The 20,190-nt window shown below is 43.9% G+C and overlaps 1 protein-coding gene across 1 annotated transcript in view; it reads right to left on the minus strand.

The window, feature by feature from the left end:
- Acss2 (acyl-CoA synthetase short chain family member 2) overlaps positions 1-20,190 on the minus strand; it is a 40,949-nt gene that overhangs the window by 858 nt on the left and 19,901 nt on the right. Inside the window, exons 3-17 of the mRNA XM_041670275.1 lie at positions 12,940-13,031; positions 12,639-12,742; positions 12,346-12,418; positions 12,002-12,077; positions 11,731-11,845; positions 6,692-6,829; positions 5,964-6,134; positions 5,557-5,690; positions 5,170-5,302; positions 5,032-5,088; positions 4,789-4,869; positions 3,614-3,722; positions 1,222-1,290; positions 702-878; positions 89-163 (exon numbers count right to left, since the gene is read on the minus strand). Coding sequence (XP_041526209.1) covers positions 89-163; positions 702-878; positions 1,222-1,290; positions 3,614-3,722; positions 4,789-4,869; positions 5,032-5,088; positions 5,170-5,302; positions 5,557-5,690; positions 5,964-6,134; positions 6,692-6,829; positions 11,731-11,845; positions 12,002-12,077; positions 12,346-12,418; positions 12,639-12,742; positions 12,940-13,031 — 1,604 coding nt within the window. The remainder of the gene's footprint in view (positions 1-88; positions 164-701; positions 879-1,221; positions 1,291-3,613; positions 3,723-4,788; positions 4,870-5,031; positions 5,089-5,169; positions 5,303-5,556; positions 5,691-5,963; positions 6,135-6,691; positions 6,830-11,730; positions 11,846-12,001; positions 12,078-12,345; positions 12,419-12,638; positions 12,743-12,939; positions 13,032-20,190) is intronic.

Below are 20,190 nucleotides of genomic sequence, written 5' to 3' on the forward strand. Positions count from 1 at the left end.
GATCCCTGCTCTTTTAAGGACTTTCAACCACACACCAGCCACCACTGGGCTTTAGCCCGTCCCAGTCCCTGGAGGACTCTGAACTTACCTGAGCGTGTTTTAGGCAGGCCAGGTGCATTCTGGATGTAGTCTGGTGTGGCAATGGGGCCAATCTTTTCTCTAACTGGAACCAACAAATTATCAAGCATTTCTTTAGTGCCTTTAGCCAGACTTCCTGAAGCTATGGCTTTGCTTCCCCAGCTGTTTCTTTTTCAAAGTTCTGCCTAGAGTCACTCTGAAGCTTACTGTTCCCGGCTTTCTTAACACGGTTCTCTTTACTCCTTTGTTTTATTTTAATCCATGTCCATGGAACTTTGTCCCTAGAATCTGCTAAAGTTTGAGTCAGACCCTGGCAGCATAGCCTTGAGCAAGTAGTTTAACTTCTGTGCACCTGAAGTCTCTTCATCTTTAGAACTAGAGTAACAACAGGATCTATTTCGTGAAGGTAACTATAGGAATTAAAAGGGATAAAGCGTTTTAAGCACTGATCCCGGTGGTGACACAGAGAAAGTTTTCTGAAACTCGTGAGTATTACCCCAGTGTGTGGAGACTAAGTGGGAAGACACCAGCCACCCCACAGGACTCCTGGAGTCTCTAGATTGCTGTAGCCTCTCCCCAGTAACTTGCAGATCCTTCAGTTCCTGCCCAAGGAAGCTCCTTACTCTGCTTCTTGAGTTCCTCAGTGAGAGTGGGGCTGAAGGTGTGGCCATCACACAGGGTGACAAAGCAGTAGAGGCATTCGCCCTTCACGGGATGAGGGTGGCCCACCACAGCTGCCTCTGCCACAGCCTCATGTTCTACAAGTGCCGATTCCACCTCTGCTGTACTCAGAAGATGTCCTTGTCAAGAGAAGGGAAATGCGTGAGAGGGATCTCGTCCTTCCTTGCCCCAGCTCATGCTCCATCTGCACCCACAGGCCTGACCTAATCTGGTCCAATAAGGAAGGCTTTCATTCACTGTTCCCCATGGCACACCTCCGAGCCTGTCTCGACCATCTTAGATCCTTGCCTGGCATATCCTAGCACGCATTATACTTTTCCTCCACAACCCGGGGCCAGGACTGAATGACAAACGCTATACCAGAGCCTCAAAATGGGATAGTCCTTGCTCTCTCTTTGAAGTCTTTGCTAGGATTTGTAAGGGGAAAGAGCTAATGAAATGGGAGGAGATAGGGGCTCTCACCAGATACATTGAGCATGTCATCAATCCTGCCAGTGATCCAGTAATAGCCATCCTGATCCCGGCGGCAGCCTGGGAAGAAATATTCAACACAGTAAATACCCTACAGCAGGGTACACGATTTATGTTATAAAAACTGCCAAACTTACTACAGTAGCTTATGGTAATCTTTTAACAAGTTTTCCTACTTCCACTTTTGTTCACCTTGGCAACCAGCCTACAGGATGGCCCCAATGATCTCCATCTCCTGGTATTATAGCCCTACAACTCTTTCTCGTTACATAGCATTCATGAGTCTATGTGATCAGCAGAATTGGACAGACATGATAGATGTCACTTCTGAGATTCGCTTATTGAAGACATTTTAGCTCCCTTCTTGGTCATATTCTCTCGGGTCATTTGTGGCTTAGCCAGATGTCCTGTGAGTAATCCTATGGAGAGATTCTGCCTAAACTTACTGTTCTTTCAGAGGCCCTAGAACCCACGCACCCATATTCCCAGCACCCCCATCAAGTGGATTCCTGAGGACTCCTGCCTCAATTCATGTGAGCCAGCATGTAAATAGGCCCTCCAAGCTCAGCCAAACTTCTCGGTGACTACAGCCTCCACTAACAGCTTGATTATAACCCATGAGACACCCTGAGAACCACCCAACCAAGACACTCCCAGATCCTGACCCTCAGGAAGCTATGAGAAATGTGTTATTTGAAGCTGCCAACTTTGGGTATAATTTGTTCCATGGCAATAAGTAATATACCCAATCTCATGTATATTTTTAGAACATTAAAAATTACTTTCCAGATACTAATTAGCCGTCCCCCCCCCATTGTTTGTGTACGTATGTATGTGTTACTGAGGACTAAACCTAAGACCTCAGGTATGCTAGGCAAACATGCTGCTACCGAGTTATATCTCCACCTCCCCTCCCCTTTTAAGACAGGGTCTTATGCACCCCAGGCAGGCTTCAGATTCACTGTGTATCAAAGTTGGCCCTGAATTCCTGATTCTGCTTCTGCCTCCTGAGTGATGAAATTTCATTGTGCCCAGTTTAATGTGCTGGGAACAGAAACCAGAATTTTGTACATGCTTAGGCAAGCACTCTGTCAACTGAGCCCTACCCCAGCCCTACCACTATGCTTTGAATAAAATCTAGGCTGTTTACCCCGTCTACTTGACTCTGTATTATCTAATACCCATCTTCCAACTTAATGAAGCATTCTTCCCTAGACTTACTTCACTCAGCATCACAGGCTTCAGTTCATTCCTTGTGAAGTTCAAGGTTGTATCCACTTCTTTTACTTGATATTTATTGAGCTCTACATTTTTCTCTGCTCCTCTCCCTGCCTCTCTTCTCCCCCTCCAACCCTTCACCAAAGTCCCCATGCTCCCAATTTACTCAGGAGATCTTGTCTTTTTCTACTTTCTACTTCCCATGTAGATGAGATCTTTGTAAGTCTCTCTTAGTGTCTGCATTGTTGTCTAAGTTCTCTGGGATTGTGGTTTCTTACACTACTCTTACTGTAGATTTCTCCATGCTTGACCCCCTTTCAACCCTCAGGCCTCTGCTCAAGGATCACTTGGAGAAGCCTTCTCTGACCACCCTATCTATCTCACTGTTTTCTTCACAGAACTTATCTCTACCTGTGACTAAATTGTAACCAATAAAACTGGTTTATTGTCTGGCCCCTCCTTACTAAAATGTGAACCCCATAAGATAAGAGAACTTAACAGTGTTATTCACAGTAACATCCCATGTGCTCATCAGATTAGTGCCTGGTCATAGTAGGCACCCAATAAGTACTGATGAATGGATAAACCGGTAGACAGACAATGGACAAGCAGGCTCCAGACATGAGGCCAAACATGACATAGTAATACCCATTTCTACATGCCCCATCTCTGTCAACACTAGAGTAAAAAATAAGAGCCTGTTTTCCCTAGAATCTATTCTCAGATGGTACCATGCTGAGATTCTCCCTGCAACACTCATTCCTGCTCTTTTTAAAAAAATATTCTTTATTGTTTATATATATATGTGTGTGTGTGTGTGTGTATCTATGTTTGAGTGTGTCCACTTGTGTGTGTCCTCCAAGGACAGAAGAGGGCATTGTATCCCGTGGAGGTAGAGCTAGAAGTGGTTGTGAGCTCCTGGCGTAGGTCCTGGGAAGCAAACTCAGGTCCTCTGCAGGAGCAGCCAGTGCTCTGAACCACTCAACAAGTGCTGTGAGCCCTCGTCCCTACTCTTCCAGCCATGCTGTAGCTCTCCTGGACACCAGGTGTGGACATCGGGGCACATTCCTTTCTCTACTCTTCACCCCTGGCCAACTCTTCCGGAAATGGAAAGTGAAGGTATATGTTTTGGAGAGAGGGGTTGGGCAGGACAGCCAAGGCTCACCATCTCCTGTCACGTAGTAGCCAGGGAACTTCTTAAAGTAGGTGGTCTCAAAACGTGTGTGGTTCCCGTAAACTGTGCGCATGATCCCCGGCCAGGGCTGCTTGAACACCTGAGGAGTGCAGATGGTACAGTGGTCAGATCCTCCAAGCTGTCTCACGGGAAGACAACCATCGCATTGCTAAACCTGAAGGAAAACACCCTAACTGCCATCCCTGAGAATAGCGCAAAGTATAGGGTTTGGGGATGGATGAGCTTGGCTTGGAATCCCAATTCTATATGGCCTCAGGTAAGTAACCTTGCTTCTCTGAACTTCTCATCTGTAAATTAAATAAATTTTAAAAGTTACTATAAGGGTTAAATTAATAGTATGTGAAAATTGCCTAGCAGTGTGTTCTGTGAATAATAAACATCTAGAGAATTGGGGTTTCTTTTGGGTGATTTCTCAGGAAAGCAGGTCCTATTAAAGGCAAAAATGTCATATAAAATGGAGCCTGTATGAGTGAATAATCCATAGTATTTCTAATCAATAGTATTCTGTGTCAGCAGAGTTCTAGATTGAGTAAGGAAGCTTAGATTCAAGTCCTGCCTGTGTTTCCCACTTGAACTTGGAAAAGTGACATGGGATGGGATCTGACAGGTACTGCATAGAAAGCACTTCACCAACATCTGTGAGCACTGACTGCTCAGCTCCAGCCAGCCCTTTCCTGTGCATTGTCTAATACAATAAGACATAGGAGATAAAGTACCATTATTTATACATATTCTAACCCAATTTTGCAAATGAGAAAATGACATTCAAAGGCATTAGGTAACAACTTGTCTGAGGTCACAGAAGAGGCAGATTCGGAGTCAGGCAGGCAGTCTGACTCCAGAGCCTGCATGTCTGTTCCTTGTGCCCCAAGACTCCTGTCTCTAGAAATGTGAGTCTCAGGAAGAACTGGGACTAAGCCTTCCTGACTCTACAAAAGCATCCTCATGAGCCTGGGAACACACTCCAAGAAGGCCTTTAGAGCCTACGTAACAAAGAGGAAGGGTTTCCACTGGTGTCTTTCAGCGGAGGACAAACTCTCAACTGTATTTGTCCTTAGCAGCTACCAGGGACAGTAAGATTAGACACTCTAAAACAAAGTATATTAGCAGACCCTTTTCCTTCCCCAAAGATCCCAGATTCTCACCAGATAGCCTTCAGCTTCACCTTCCAGCTCTTCTCCAGACTCATTCAGGATTGCAGGTGCTACACCAAAGAACGGGAAGGACTAAAAGCAGACGAGAGGCACAGTCCAAGAAGAGGAATGAGGCAACTCTGACTCAACTTCCAAGTTCCTTAGAGCTCTCAGCCCAACACCCAGTCTCTACTAGGCCCAGAGCCCCAACCCCACCCTCTGCCAAGCCGAGGACCAGCAGGGCACTCTACTCACAGCAGAACCAGGCTTCATGGGTGTGGCACCAGGGAGAGGGGTCAGCATATGGCCACCCTGTGGAAGTCAGAGATCAGGGGTTTGAATCGGTTTTCCCATATTGTCCCTAAGCTGTAGCCTCCTGAATCCCTTACTCACTGTTTCTGTTTGCCAGAAGGTGTCCACAATGGGGCAACGCTGGGAACCTACTACCCGGTGGTACCATAGCCAGGCTTCAGGGTTGATGGGTTCACCTACTGTGCCCAGCACCTGCAAGGATGCCCGGCTATGCCTTGGGCAGGAGAGTGGAAGAGAGGACAGTTCTGAGTACCACCAGAAGCCAAAGTACACATGCATTCAGAATCTTTGCCCCCTCCCCTGTTCCAGGTCAGGAAGTTGAGACAACAGAAGGAGACTGCACCAAGGTCAGTGCTCGGCTCTGAAGGACACCTATGGGCAGCAGATTGGGAGGGGGCTCACTTGGTGACAGGACAGTGCTTGGCTCTGAAGGACACCAATGGGGTGGCAGGTTGGGAGGGGACTCACTTGGTGACAGGTTCATCTCCAAACTTCATGAGCATTCGGATTGCTGTTGGTGCTGTGTAGAACTTGGTCACCTTGTATTTGTCCACAATGCTCCACAAACGGCTCTCATCTGGATAGGTGGGGATCCCCTCAAACTGACCCCAGTGAAATCTGGTTACTTTGGTCCTTCACAATAGTCCTTCCATTCCCCTACCATTCCTTCAGGTTCATTGTTCGCCCTTCTGACCAATTATGTCTTTACCCTCTGATCACACAAGCCAAGGAAATTTGTAGTACGAGATACAACCCCTCGGGATTCCTCTTTCTCCAGGAGGTAGGTCCCTGTGCAAGTCTCCCTTCTTTAGACTAAGGGACTTGGGAGGTAGTCACCCGGAAGAATTTTATCCATGTCCCAGCTCCCATCTCACCAAAACACTGGTGGCACCATTGGCCAGTGGCCCGTAGGTGACATAGGAATGGCCAGTGATCCAGCCAATGTCTGCTGTACACCAGAACACATCCTCCGGGTGGAAATCAAACACATACTTGAAAGTTGTAGCCACATAGAGCATGTAGCCTCCAGTTGTGTGCACCACACCCTGTGGGGAGAATGGAGTCTCAGGCTGGAGTTTTGTGTCCACCTCTGCTGACCAACAAATGGAGCCCACACAGAGCTGGAAAGAGATCCTTTTTAGAGATTCTAACCCTGCTGATGCTCTTTCATATTTTATAGCATTTGTTTCTCTTCCATCTCCTTTGTTACACCCTGATGTCACATAAATATATTGACCACTTACATTCTCTGACATCTGAGTCACTACTCACATTCCTAGCACCCCATCTAATGGCTTCTGTTGTCATTCCAAGCTTCCTCAGGAACTTACTCCTCACCCGTATATACACACACTCGCACACTCGTGCACACATGCACACACACCGGTCACACTCACACACCACTTGCACGCATACACACACCACTCACACATGCACACACACACACCACTAGCATGCACACACACGCACGCACACACCACTTGCACACACACGCTCACACACAGACCACACACATTCTACACACACAATCACACATGCACACCACTCATACACACACTCTTACACACACACACACACATACACACACACATACACCACTTGCCTTAGGCTTGCCCGTGGAACCGCTGGTATACAAGATGAAGAGTGGGTCCTCCGCATCACACCATTCCGGCTCACACTCTTCCCCTGCCTCCTGCATGAGCTCATGCCACCACAAGTCAACCCCTTCATTCCAGGAGATCTGAGGAGGAAAACAGGAACGGGCAGGGAAGAACTGTAAAAGTTCAAGATAGAGGCAGCAGACACCCCTGTCTGGCATCTGGGGGAGTAAGGGCCCTGCATATAGGTGCACAGGAATCGAAGGGGGCCCTTCCAGGGCACAATGGAGCAGAGAGAACAGACTCACTCTGCCATTCTTGCTCTCCCTCTACTCCAGATCGCCCCTTCCCCGGCTTTCCTTTGCCATTTCCCTGGCTCCTCCAGTCTTGCGGTACTCAGCTGAAGTAGCACCTTCTTAGAAAGACTTCCCTGCCCAGTGTCTGACAGACTCCATCCCACCTGCTGCTATCACCACAGCACCTGGTTTCTTTCCCATACAGCACACATTTCCAGTCACTCTGCTTTCTTGATTATCTCCCCAACTAGACAGGGACCTCTAGGAGGGCAGTGGCATCCCTGCATTTCCCCATAGCCTTAGCACCTAGTAATGTATCTGACACTCAGAAGACATTTTTGTTGCATATATAACTATGCGTACACAGTCCAAATACACACAAATGTACTGTGGGACTGGTGGCACACATCAGCCAGGATGAAGACAACCACACAACTCAGGAAAACAAAATTAGTCACTACCTACAGGTGAGCACTTAACTCTGTTAGTTAATAGCAAGAGAACCCAACAGATTTGGGTTCCAGGTTTTTTCCTATGTGTTTGGATTCCATCCCATTGTGGAGGTGCTCTCTGGTATCTTTACAGATGTAGAACCCACAGCAGCCCCTACTTCAGGAGTCAGATTCCATTCAGCAGGAAGTCTTGTTTCAAGTTGGCAAAGAAGCACCAAGGTGAATTCCTCTCAGGGAAGGGGTGCCCCACTATGCTTCATTGCCTTTGACAATGACCTCAGGATCTGCTATCCTGCAGTTTCTCTCACCTCTCCTTTGAAACTGCTTTCTTTTCCCGGCTATCACCTCTTTGAAAACTAGTTTTTCCATTCTCCATTCTGTTGGGTGAAGTTGGATTCTGTAGATGTCTCAAAAAATTACACTGGGGTTCTATCTTCTTGCTGTATGACCATGGGAAGTTACTCAGTTTTCTTTTATCTTATTTATGTGAATGTGTGTGTGCCATGTAAATGCAGATGCCTGAAGGGTTTTGGTTCCCCTGGAACCAGAGCTGTAGGTGGTTGTGAGCATCTTGATGTGAGTGATGGGAGGCCCGTTCCCCAAGAGCAGCAAGTGTTCCTAATGCTAAGCCATTTATTTCTCTAGCCCCTTAAGGGGTTTTAAACAAGGCAAGTTCCTTTTGCCATAAAGGTCTGACAGGGTCTTATAAATGTCAATAGAGAAAGATGTTGTCTAATAGCACCAGGCCTTTGCTGCAGGTAGAGAATGACTAACTAATGTCAGAAAGCTTAGGGAGAAGTTCAATGACCACCGGGGAAAGGTTAAGATGGTGAGGAATGTTGGGGTTTGCTTTGGCTATCTTAAAGCCCTTTCGTAGTAATTTTTTTTATTTTGAGACAAGGTTTTAGGTTTGCCTCCAGCTACAATTCTCCAGTCTCAGCTTCCATATGACAAGTATATGTCATTACATCTGCGTCCATTAGATTATTCTTGAATGTGCAATGGCCCTGGTTAACTGGTAAATATAGCAATGTTAAATGAATTCCTTCCTCTAATACATAGACATATGCTAATTTGTTATGTAAATATTTTTTTAAAAAATCACAAGGTGTTAGATATATACCTTGATAAACTGGAAAATGACTCTTTAACCACTCCTGTTTTTCTGTATTACCTGCCCTTTACTCAAGAGAATATGAGTGTTATAAAAATGATCTAAGTGAGGGTGTCATTAAAAATAAGAGGCTGGATAGGGTGGCATATGCCTTTAATCTTAGCACTCAGGAAGCAGAGGCATTTGAATTCAAGGCCAGCCTGGTCTGCATAGGGAGTTCCAGGTCAGTTATGGCTATAAAGTGAAACCCTGTCTTAAGGGTTGTGGGGAGGAAAACAGACAAGCTGTCCCAGCAAGAAAACATAAATAAAGTACCTTAATCTTTTAGTGGAAGATCCGTATGAGTTTACATACAGTATGAGTATACATTATCACATGACTACTTTCTTCCTGTCAAATTATTACTTGAGCTGAGGGCATTCTGCTTTTGAGTGGAGCTGTCAATATTCCTTATAGATAGTGTATAGTACGTTGAATTGACACGATAAGACACAGTTACACTGTGGTTTGGCAATGAGAGAACTTTTACAATCTTAAAACCCTGTTTCCTTTATAGGTGTTTGTGTGTAGGAGGAGTGGGGTAGGTGTGCTGCTCCAGCTGCGGAGCCCACGGTGAGACCAGGAAGGAGAGGAGCTGTTAGGGAAGCAAACATTGCTTGTGGATTTCGTGTGTACCTATGAGGCCCATGGCCTTGAAAGAGGAAAGGGCTGTGTTTTCTAAAATAAAAACTGAGGAGCTGGCCCTCAGAACAGTCTCGGAGGCTACCAGGTTGTCGGGGAATATGGAGTACAGAGGTGGTGTGGCTGAGAACACCCACAAACTGGAGCAGGCCCTGCATTGGAGATGCACAGGGCAGGAGCCTGGAGCCTGCCACGGTTTCTGCAGCTTTTGCTGCGGTTCTTACACAAACACACCTGAACATTGGGAGACTAATTTCGCTTTGTTTGTTTGCTTGCTTGCTTGCTTGCTTGTTTTTGGTTTTGTTTTACTTTATTTTTTGTTTTTGTAATTGATTTTACTTTCATCTCTAAAAAACAAAACCCAGTAGTTTGCTGCTTGAGTCTGAATTACAAGAAATTTTATATATTTATGTGTTTGTTTTCTCCAGTCTTCTTTCTGGAAATTGCCAGTCTATCTGATGTTTTTAAGGGCAGTGACAACACCTAATATATTTTGAGTAGTTACTACATGCCGAATAGCATATATATAGATAACATCCTATAAGTACAGTTACTGTCTTTACATTACATGGAGAGAAACTCAAGCAAGAAAGCTCTTACACTGGAGCAGGGAGGGTAGGTAGGATTTGAACCCAGGCAGTCTGGCTTTGGAACCTACATTCCAAACCACCAAATTTGTTACCTTTTTCAAAAGAAGTTTCATTTAGTTTTTCCTTCCTTCCTTCCTTCCTTCCTTCCTTCCTTCTTTCCTTCCTTCCTTTTTACTTGGAGCAGGGTCTCACTATGCAGCCCTGGCTGGCCTGGAAATCACTATATAGATCAGGCTGGTCTTGAACTCACAGGGATCCTTGACTCTGCCTCCCCAGTGTAGGGATAAAAGGCCTGCATTCCCAAACCCAGTGCTGACTATATTGTATAAGGAAAACGGTTTCCTAGAAATCTGGTCTGTGACTCATGAGAGTCAGCAAGGGCTATGTCTCACCAGCACAGAAGTCAGCCATGGAGGGTTCAAAGCGCCCTGTGAAGATGGTGAAGCTCACAGGAACAGTGGCCTTGAAACCATTTTTGTTTAATCATATATTGTGTCTTTATTACTCATATTTTTAAAAATGAAGTACAGAAAGGAGACATGACTTATTTGAAGTCATACAACCAAAAATTGGTTTCTCTGGACCATAAGCCATTGCTCCACGCTAGCTTCCTTTGGGTGCCACCTACAGCGTGACTTTTGTTGGATTCAGTACTTAATTATATCAGAGTTATGTATGGGTTATAAGTTCCAAGTTGCATATAAATGTATTTAGGAATTTCTTCTCTGCTGTCCCATAGAAAACTTCTTTTTCCTTTTACAATATAGGTCTAACTTCCCAACTTGATGGCAAAATCTCAAGATCAGAGTTTGTACCTCCTCCATATGCTTCCTATCTTTCCTGGCTCTACCCTCCCCCAGCTAAATGCACAGCATATACTTTCTGACAGGTTACCTAGTCCCCCTCCCATAAAGGATCTATGCAGCAGGAGTGAGCTGGGATGTCTGTTGCTAACTTTGATATCCTTATTATATGTGAGTCAACAGAGGCAGAAATAAACATTTGCTTTTCTAATCCTTCCAAATAACACAGATGTCAAGGAGCCCAGGAACAAAGGGAACAGACTTAGCTCTGTCAGTAACCTCACTAGAGCAAACAGACAGAGAGCAGATGAACAGACAGACAAGCACACAGGGAAGCAGTGATCAAGAGCAGTGAAGAAGTGGATACCTGGGGTCGGATGCACTTGGATTTCTCTTTCAGCTTACCCTGTTAAGAGCCCATGGAATGGAAAGGCTGATGAGCAGGGTCCAAAGATAGAGGTGAGAGAGGGAAGGGTCAGTGTTCCCTAAACCCCTCGATGCCTTCTTTCTCCCAACCTGCCCTCTCACTAGCCCCTCAGCCTCATTTTCCTAACCCCTATTATGTACAGAATTTCTAATATTGATTGGGCACCCCAATCTTCCTAGTCCCACACTAGCCTCTCTGGTCCCAACACTGCTCAGGATACTTCAAATCAAAGAATCCAAGTAATCCCTTTTCCTTTTGGACCACAGAATTTACACACCTATGCCCCTCCAAACTGTAGGTTGTCAATGGAACTTTCCTACAGCCTTCAGCAGAAGTGATGGATCCAAAGTCACAAATGTAGCTCATTCAAGTCTCAGTCCAATCAAAATGGGTATATATAGTCACCCAAGTCAGCACATTTCGAACCCAAGCCCAAGCCTATGCCCTAAGGGTCCCTTCTGCCTCTCAACCTTCACAGTTTCTCATGCTAGGCTCCTTCTCTACCCATATTCAAGGTCATACCCTTGCTGTCAGCCAGCTCTATTAGAGGAAGCTTTCCTGGAATTGTTCCCAGATCTCAGTATTATGATGAAGAAGCCAAGGGGGAAAAATAGGAAATCCTTGGGTAGGAAAAGAGAGGGAATTAGAGCCCAAAGGAGAGTACAGTGGTGTCAGACTCACCTGGACATCTGGACACGGCCTCTTAACTGGGGGAGACCGGGTGGGGGAGTCATTCATGCCCAGTTCTGCCCGCCCCAGATGTTTGACCACAATGCAACATCTCACTGGGAAACCCCTAGAGAAAAGAAAAGGCTGAAGTATTGGTCTGGTTGTCCAGAAGAAGCTGGCAAGATGTACCCATGCCCCTCTAGGAGTATACAGCAAAGGGAAACTGGCAATGGAGAAAGGGCCTGTGAACCCAAGTTAGTAGCCATTAGGTCAGCACACTTACTTCTCTCGGCATTTCTCCAAGGACTCATCAGCCAGCTCCTTCAGGTTCACAAGCTTTTCCCCCCTGTAGAAGGCATCTTTGGGGAGCAATAAACATTCCAGGCCTTAGTACACACCATGCTCCCCAGTGGGCCTAATGTCCACAGGGCCCATCCTGAATAGGCTTCTTGATTCTGGTTCTTCCAGATGATTTGGGCTGACAAAGAGTCGGCCAAGGTAGGATGAGGAGAAAGCAGGCAAGCAGTCCCTACCCTCCATCCCAAGTAGCCCCGAATCAACAAGCAGACAGAATGGAGACCAACTTGAGGTATCGGGGGACCTGGAGAAGCGGGAGGAATTAGTCACCTGTGGTGATGAGAAGGCTGCATCTGGAGTCCAGGATCCTTTCACAGAGAGACTCTGCAGAGAAGCCTGCAAACTAGGGAGGGAAAAAGCCCTGAGGGGAAGGTGAGGGCTAGGGGTTGAGCAATAGAGGAAGGGGGTGGTCATGAAATTCAGCATCTCCAAAACGGGGTTCCAGAAGATACCGAATATCTGGTTTGGACCTATACTTATGATCCCTCACCATCCAGTTCCAATTTCCTTCTCCAGAACCCTGTCCCTCACCCTTGGTTCCTGTCACCAGCCCCAGCTCCTACCACAATGGAGTGCAAAGCTCCAAGGCGAGCACAGGCCAGCATAGCCACCACGAGTTCCAAGATCATGGGCATGTAGATGGCCACTCGGTCACCCTTCTGAATGCCTACAGCAAAGAAAGACACAGGACAGGACTATGGACCAGTTTTGCTATCCTTGCCCCCTCCCACTCAGACGGCCTCTCCTAGCTACCTTTTCTGGTCCTGTTACCAGATTCCCACATTTCTTGTCCTCTTTCTCTCCGGTTCCTCAGAGGACTCAGGGTTAAGGTTCTCTAGTTCCTCTCTTGCACCCCATACTCACCCTGTTTACGGAGAACATTGCTGAACTGACACACTTGGGCCAGAAGTTCACGATATGTGATCTTGGTGGTCTCCCCTGGCTCATTGCCCTCCCTGAGATACACCAGAAAGAATCAGTAATTAGGAACACAGCTCTGTTTTCTTATAAACAAGATAGGAGCAGTAGCAAAATTCCATCTGCTCATCTCAATGCCTGGCACTCTCCTGTTAGTGAATCTTCTGCTCCATCTTTCTAAAAAATTTTAATTAGCTAATTTAAAATTTTTATGTGTATGAGTGTTTTTCCTGAATGTATGTTTGGGTACCACCTGCAAGTCTGTTGCACCAGAGGCCAAAAGAAAGCATTGGATCTCCTGGAACTGGAGTTATAGATTGTTATGAGCCACCATGTGGATGCCAGAAATTGAATCCAGATCCTCTAGAAAAGTAGCAATGCTCTTAACTGCTGAGCCATCTCTCCAGTTCCCTGATACCATATCTTGAACTGACTAGACAGACACTTTGGCCTCTCAAGATACTTTGTATGCATGTTTTATTTTTATTTTTTGTTTTTTAAGGATATAAAACATTTATTTATGAAACAATTTCAACAAGTTTTTTTTTACTTTTTTTTTAAATTTATTTATTTATTAAAGATTTCTGTCTCTTCCCAGCCACCGCCTCCCATTTTGTATGCATGTTTTATGAGATTGGAAAGTGCTGTCTACCTCTGAGTCCTTTTATGTTGACAAACTGGAGTGCTGAGCCCTTCTCTTTTATCCTAGGGTTGTATTAGAGAGAAACAACATAACAGATGCACCTTGTAATTGTTGTTGCTATTGTTGAGACATAGTCTCACACACAGAACTCACTATATAGACCAAGCTAATGGTCTCACACCCAGAACCCACTATAGAGACCAAGCTAATGGTCTCACACCCAGAACTCACTATATAGACCAAGCTAATGGTCTCACACCCAGAACCCACTATAGAGACCAAGCTAATGGTCTCACACCCAGAACCCACTATAGAGACCAAGCTAGCCTAATCCACTGCCTGCCTCTGCCTCCCAAGTACTGGGATTAAAGATGTGTGCCATCAGATCCGGCAATATATGACTTTTATAAAGTATCAAGACTGAATTAAAGCCCAGTGTAGTGACTCACATCTGTAATATCACTATCCAGAAGACTAAGGTAGGAAGTTCTCAAGGAGAGAGAGAGAGAGAGAAAGAAAGAAAGAGAGAGAGAGAGAGAGAGAGACTGAGTGAGTTGGTTCCAGGACAGCCAGGGCTACACAGAGAAACTCTTGAAAAAAACAAACAAAAAAAAAAAAGGAGGAGAATGAAAAAGAAAGAAGGAAGAAGAAATCCTCTTTCCAGCAGGCTTCTACATGCACCAAGAGGACAGAAAGAGCTTTTGTCCTGCTTTTCATCACTGTTTTTCTTTTCTTTTTAAAAATATTTACGTATTTTCTTGCGTGTGGGTGGGTGCACATACCATGGCACAGAGCTCAGAATTGGTTCTCTCCTTTCATCTTGTTGAAGCAGAATCTTTGGTTTCTGCTGTGCCTTGTACTCTAGGCTAGCGGGCTCAGGAGCTTCCAGGGAATTCTCCTGTCTTTGTCTCCTTATCTCACTGAAGGAGTTCTGGGATTACAGATGTCCACTACCACATCGGGCATCTTATGTGGGACCAGGGATTGAACCCAGGTCCTCAGGCTAGCTCTGCTAACACTTTTAGCCACTTGGTTATCTCACTGGCTCTTTTCTTTTCCCTCCTCCCCTCCCTCCCTCTTCCCTTCATTTGTCTTTTGGTGCAGGGTCTGTCTAAGCAGACCATGCTGGCTTCAAGTGTCCAGTTCTCCTGTATGCCTCTGACTCCAAAGCAATGGGATTACAGCTATAAACCTCCACACCTGGCTCACATGCTGTTTTTCCAATCTTTCTTTTTCTTAGATAAGATGATCATAGGGTGGAATATTTTTTATCACTTTGATTTCACTGAACATGGTTGGTTTTTATAAACCTTTATTTTTTTGATGGTTGAACAAAAATTGTTAATCAGATCTCTCTCTATGCCATGTGGATTCTGGGATCAAACTCAGGTTATCAAGATTAGTGACAGGCACTTTTACATGATAAACCATCTTGGTAAAAATCCTTTATCCACAATTTTTTAAATTACCTTTTTTTATAAAAATAAAATAATTTCTAAAATAAAATTTTGGTTTTAATTCCAGAGGTAACATCCTTAAAAATAAAACATTTTAGGGGCCGGAAAATATAGTCAGTTGGTAGCATGCTTGCCTGACATGCATGAAGCCCTGGGTTCAGTCTCCAGCACGGTATAAAATGGGTACAGCAGCACATGCTTATAATCCTAATACTCAAGAGGTAGAGGCATAAAAGTCCAAGATCATCCTTTGCTACATAGTAGGTTTCAGGCCAACCTGGGCTGAGTGAGACCTTACCTATGAATACATAAATACATAAAGAAAGTAATGAATAAAATATTTTTTATTCTTTTTGAGATAGGGTCTCACTATATACCCTTGGCTGGCCTAGAACTCGCTATGTAGACCAGGCTGGCATTGAACTCACAGAGATTCACCTACTTCTGCCTCTCAAGAGCTGGGATTAAAGGTGAGTACATAATTTTCAACTCAATAACAACAGCAATGAAAATGTCACCCACATTCTATAGCATAATTCCTATCTCTTGACTCCCTAAGTCTGGCCTGGTTTCTTTTAGTAATTCTTCTTTGCTTATTTACAATTTTATATGCTATATGCATGTGTAGAACAAGACACTGACGTCCAAGACACCAATATCACGGAGCTTATATACTAATGACAGTGTAAGTAATATATAAGCAACAATTAAACCAAGATATTTTTAAGTTATGATAAGCATTATGAATAAATTTAAAAACAGTGATTCAAAACTGAGTGACTGGGGAAAATACCTTTTAAAAATACACTATTTTAACCAGGTATGGTGACATGTTCCTGTAATCCTAGAACTCGGAAGGCTGAGGTGGGGTAGAAAGATTACCAAAAGTTTGAAGTCAGCCTACACAGTGAGTTCCAGACCAGCCTGGGCTAAAAGGTGAGACCCTGTTTAAACAACAACAACACAAACAAAGAAAGCACTGTGACTACATGTGAAAATTTACATATAAGAATGTTTTTCTTACTCGCCTCTACTGCTGTTTCACTAGTTTTAATAAGTAATATAAATGATGCTGCATACAAAGATGTGTATTGATAGGTGTCCCTCTTAATCTCCCAGTCACCCTGCCTGCTGACAACCACTGTTACTGATATTCTGAGTAACTTCCTAGAGACAATTTGAAGACAAGGCCACTCTTAGTAGCACGAAGGGTTGATGTAGGTGACCAAAATAATGACTTTGAATTATTTTGAATTTAGCATCATTCATAAGATCCTTACGATACCAATGGAGGCAGAAATTTAAAACTGAACTTAGAATATTAGATATTTTTAAGGGATAAGCTCCTTACAGTCTAGCCCAGCACAAGGTAGTAAGGTTTAGGAAAAGGTGCTATACTCAGGGAACACACTTGTTAGACAAAGTTGTCTATGTACGTGTATTCTTACAGATTCTAATTTTCTACACAAATGATGGCATTTTAATTATTGTTTCTTTTTGAGACCGGGTATAGCTATGTAGTCCAGGCTCACATCAATAACATAATCCTGTCTGAGTTTCCTGAGGGCTCCTTCTATAGGCATATACCACCATACCCAAGCAGTTGTGTAGTGGTGTGTGTGTGTGTGTGTGTGTGTGTGTGTGTGGTGACAGGGATTAAACCAGAGCCTCAAGCATGCCGGGCAAGTGTTCTACCACTGAGGTACAGTTTTAGCCTTTAGTTACTATACACAAGCAATAAACTGAACAAATGTTTCATGTATAACTCAATCGGCTTGCTTTTTAAAAATTTAAACATATGCCTTGGCACCATTCTTTATCAAGAGTGGTTCCATTCTCTTTATCTACTATTTGTATGTTATAATTATTTTAAGAAGTAATAATTCAATGGCCATCTTTATTCATATGTCATTTGCAAATATATCCATAGTATGAATTACTAGAAATGCAATTTTGGGGCCAAAGACATGTCATTTTAGCTATTGATAACTATTAGGAGATAACCACTTTAGATAACAGTGTAGGGGAAAGCATGAGGAAGTGCTATCAGTGAAGGCAACAAGAAGAAATAGGTAACCATGGAAGTTCTTGAAAAGAATTCTGGGCAGACAAAGCATCACACGGGAAGGTATTGAGGCCTGTTCAAAGAGCAGAAAGGAACTCAATGTGGTTGGAATATAGCGAACAAGAGATTAGATGAGAACAAGAGCTAGACATCAGTCAAATCTGATAGGCCCTGTAGGAGTGGTAAGTTTAAATTTTATTCTGAGTGTATTCTCTCTGGCTTCCTGATCCACAAAGTTTATGTCTACCTCCACATTTAAAATTCCATTTTATATTCTTTGCTTGTTTGGAAGGGTGCATACTATGGCATATGTGTAGAGGACAATCGGGGGCAGCTGGTTCCATCCTTCACCACAGGGGTCCCAGGCCCTCAGGCTTAGTGGTGAACCATCTGCCTAGCCTCTTCCACACTTCCTACCATGCCACTGCTTCTGCTCTCCGTTTCCAGATGCAATACTATATAATACCCCTCAACCTCAACGAGCCGTCTGTGCTCCCTCCCCTTCTTTATATCCACAGTATTTATGAAGGAGGAAGCTGACACCTAGGGAGAACTAGCCAGCCAAGGTCACAATAAGAAGTGACAGAGCCAAGAATAGAGCCTCAGATCTTCTGATTTCAAGTCAGGACTATTTTCTCACAGTGGAAGGAACTGGATTGGCAAGGATCTCAGGCCTTTTCTTACTGAGAAAAGTCACACAGAAATTATCAGCTTCTTTCCAGCTTCTGGCTTGATGAGTCAGTTACTATCTTCTCCTTGGCTTTAACCCTCCTAGGGCTGAGAGAAGCCAAGCATAGCAAGCTTACTAAAACAGGACAGCACAAGGAGAGAGGAAGCTGGCAAATGTCTCTGAATGCCACAAGCAGAAAAGCTGCCCACTGACAAATGCTACAGAAACTTCAAAACATCTCCAGCTGCAGCGGAATGTTGATATGTGTGTCCTCATGTGTGATCCCCAGTGTCTACCCCGTATATACACTTATTCAATGTGTATCTCTATATACACTTGAATAAAGTCATATATACTAATATAAGAACTCACAAAAGCTGAGCTACACACACAAACACAAATAAGCATAAATATATGTACCAAGAATTCAAACATGAGTCTGCCTGAAAGTGCATTTACATACCCACCTACATGCACAGTTTGCCTTTTAGAAACTTTTCATCAAATCATTCTGCTTTTATTTTTTATAAAACCTTCCATTACTTTAAATAATCTCATTTATTTTACCTGCTTGTTATTATTCATGTTCTTTACAGGAATGTCTTGTCCACTGCTGTATCTCTAGCACTGAAAACAAGCCTGGTGTGTGCATGATGAATGGGAACAGATGTGCACAGCTCACATATGCAGAGCTCTCCGGCTGTGCGCACAAGCTATACATTATTGATATAGGTGCATTACTCATTCCAGTGTCTTCTTTCTCTGTCATAGACACCAGGCTGGGGACCCTGGATGCTTAGAAGGGAACAAAACTTGGTCTTTTCAAGATCCAAAGCCCACCAGGATCCTTGAACTTTTAACTGAACAATTAATTTGGTGTAATTTTGAGATTCAAAGAGACTTTTGGCTATGATTAGAACCAAAGGGTGGTTTGCATAAGAACAAGTACAGGGACTCAGAGTTCAGTCCTCTTTCTTCCACAGGGGGAATTGTAAGATCAAAAAGTAAGGGGGACGGGGCTTGAGGTGCAGCTTAGCGGCAGAGCATTTTACAAGCACGTGCAAGGTTCAGGTTCAATTCTCAGCACAATGGGAAAAAATGAGATGTTCAGGTGAGTGGAGTAGATCACATGACTAAACTGAGCACGTGCAGGTGAATGCAGTAGATCACATGACTAAACTGAGCATGTGCAGGTGAGTGAGTACAGTAGATCACATGACTAACCTGAGCATGTGCAGGTGACTGAAGTAGATCACATGACTAAAACTTGACAGAGATAGGAAACTGTTTTCCCTCCTCTTAACTTTTTGTATGAGAGCAAGAATATATGTAAATGATATTTAGCCTCAATTTAGGGGCAACAATAGAGGAATCAATGAGAAAACACAATCCATGCTTTGGCTAAAGGAGGCATCCGGTACCTAAACTTAGCTCCTGTTAAATTTCATTCAATGGGGCTCAATGATGTCATTTTTTTTAGAGTCTGGAATATATTTTTGTCAAAATTTTTAAAACTGATAGCTAATTTTCAAAAGTTTAGAACACCATAAGCAAAACAGAACTATTAATGAGAGATTTAACTGATAGATTACTGATGGACCTTTGCCATAAACCTTACTCCCTGCCTCACTTGGAGGCCATAGTTAGTGGGAGAACACAGGATACACAGCCCTTCTGCAGAGAGTCTTTTTAAACTAGCCCTTTTGTATACTCTCCAACTTTACTCTAGTCCACTGTTAAAATATATTTAGGGACTGGGGAAATGGCTCAGTGGTTAAGAGCACATATTGTTTTTGCAAAGGACCTGAGTTTGATATCAAGTGGCTCACAACTGCCTGGAACTTCAACTCCAGGGAGCTAACACCTCTCTGACCTCTTTGGGCACATGCACAACTACACATACATACATATAAATAATAAAATTTTAAATATGTCTATGCATATATGTATATGTATGTTTTCACAATTATTTCAATTGTCCCTGTCAAAATCACCACTAGGTAATTCAGGTGTGTTATTCTTTTTGCATGATTCTCATGCAGTTTTTAGTCAGAGTCCACGTACTTCCAATAGTCTATTAATTCTTACATTACCTAGTTCCTTTTTGTACTCACATGTTCTTGTTCTGGCTTCCTCTCCTGTTCCCTCCTGCTCCATACACTCGACTGCCTTAGTGCTTGGCAAACACACTCATCCCCAGAATCCTCACCCTTCACTTGTAGCACTGTTCCTCAAGATGCCCACGTGGCTTGCTCTTTCTCTTCAAGGCACTGATGAAATATTGGCTTGTTTTATTTATTTTTAGACTGGGTATCACTCTGTAGCCCAAGCTGGGGTGAACCACTATGTAGCCTGGGCTGGC

This window comes from Microtus oregoni, unplaced genomic scaffold, assembly GCF_018167655.1.
Source record: "Microtus oregoni isolate MIOR12 unplaced genomic scaffold, Mior012 000020F_ref0000438, whole genome shotgun sequence".
Taxonomy (NCBI): domain Eukaryota; kingdom Metazoa; phylum Chordata; class Mammalia; order Rodentia; family Cricetidae; genus Microtus; species Microtus oregoni.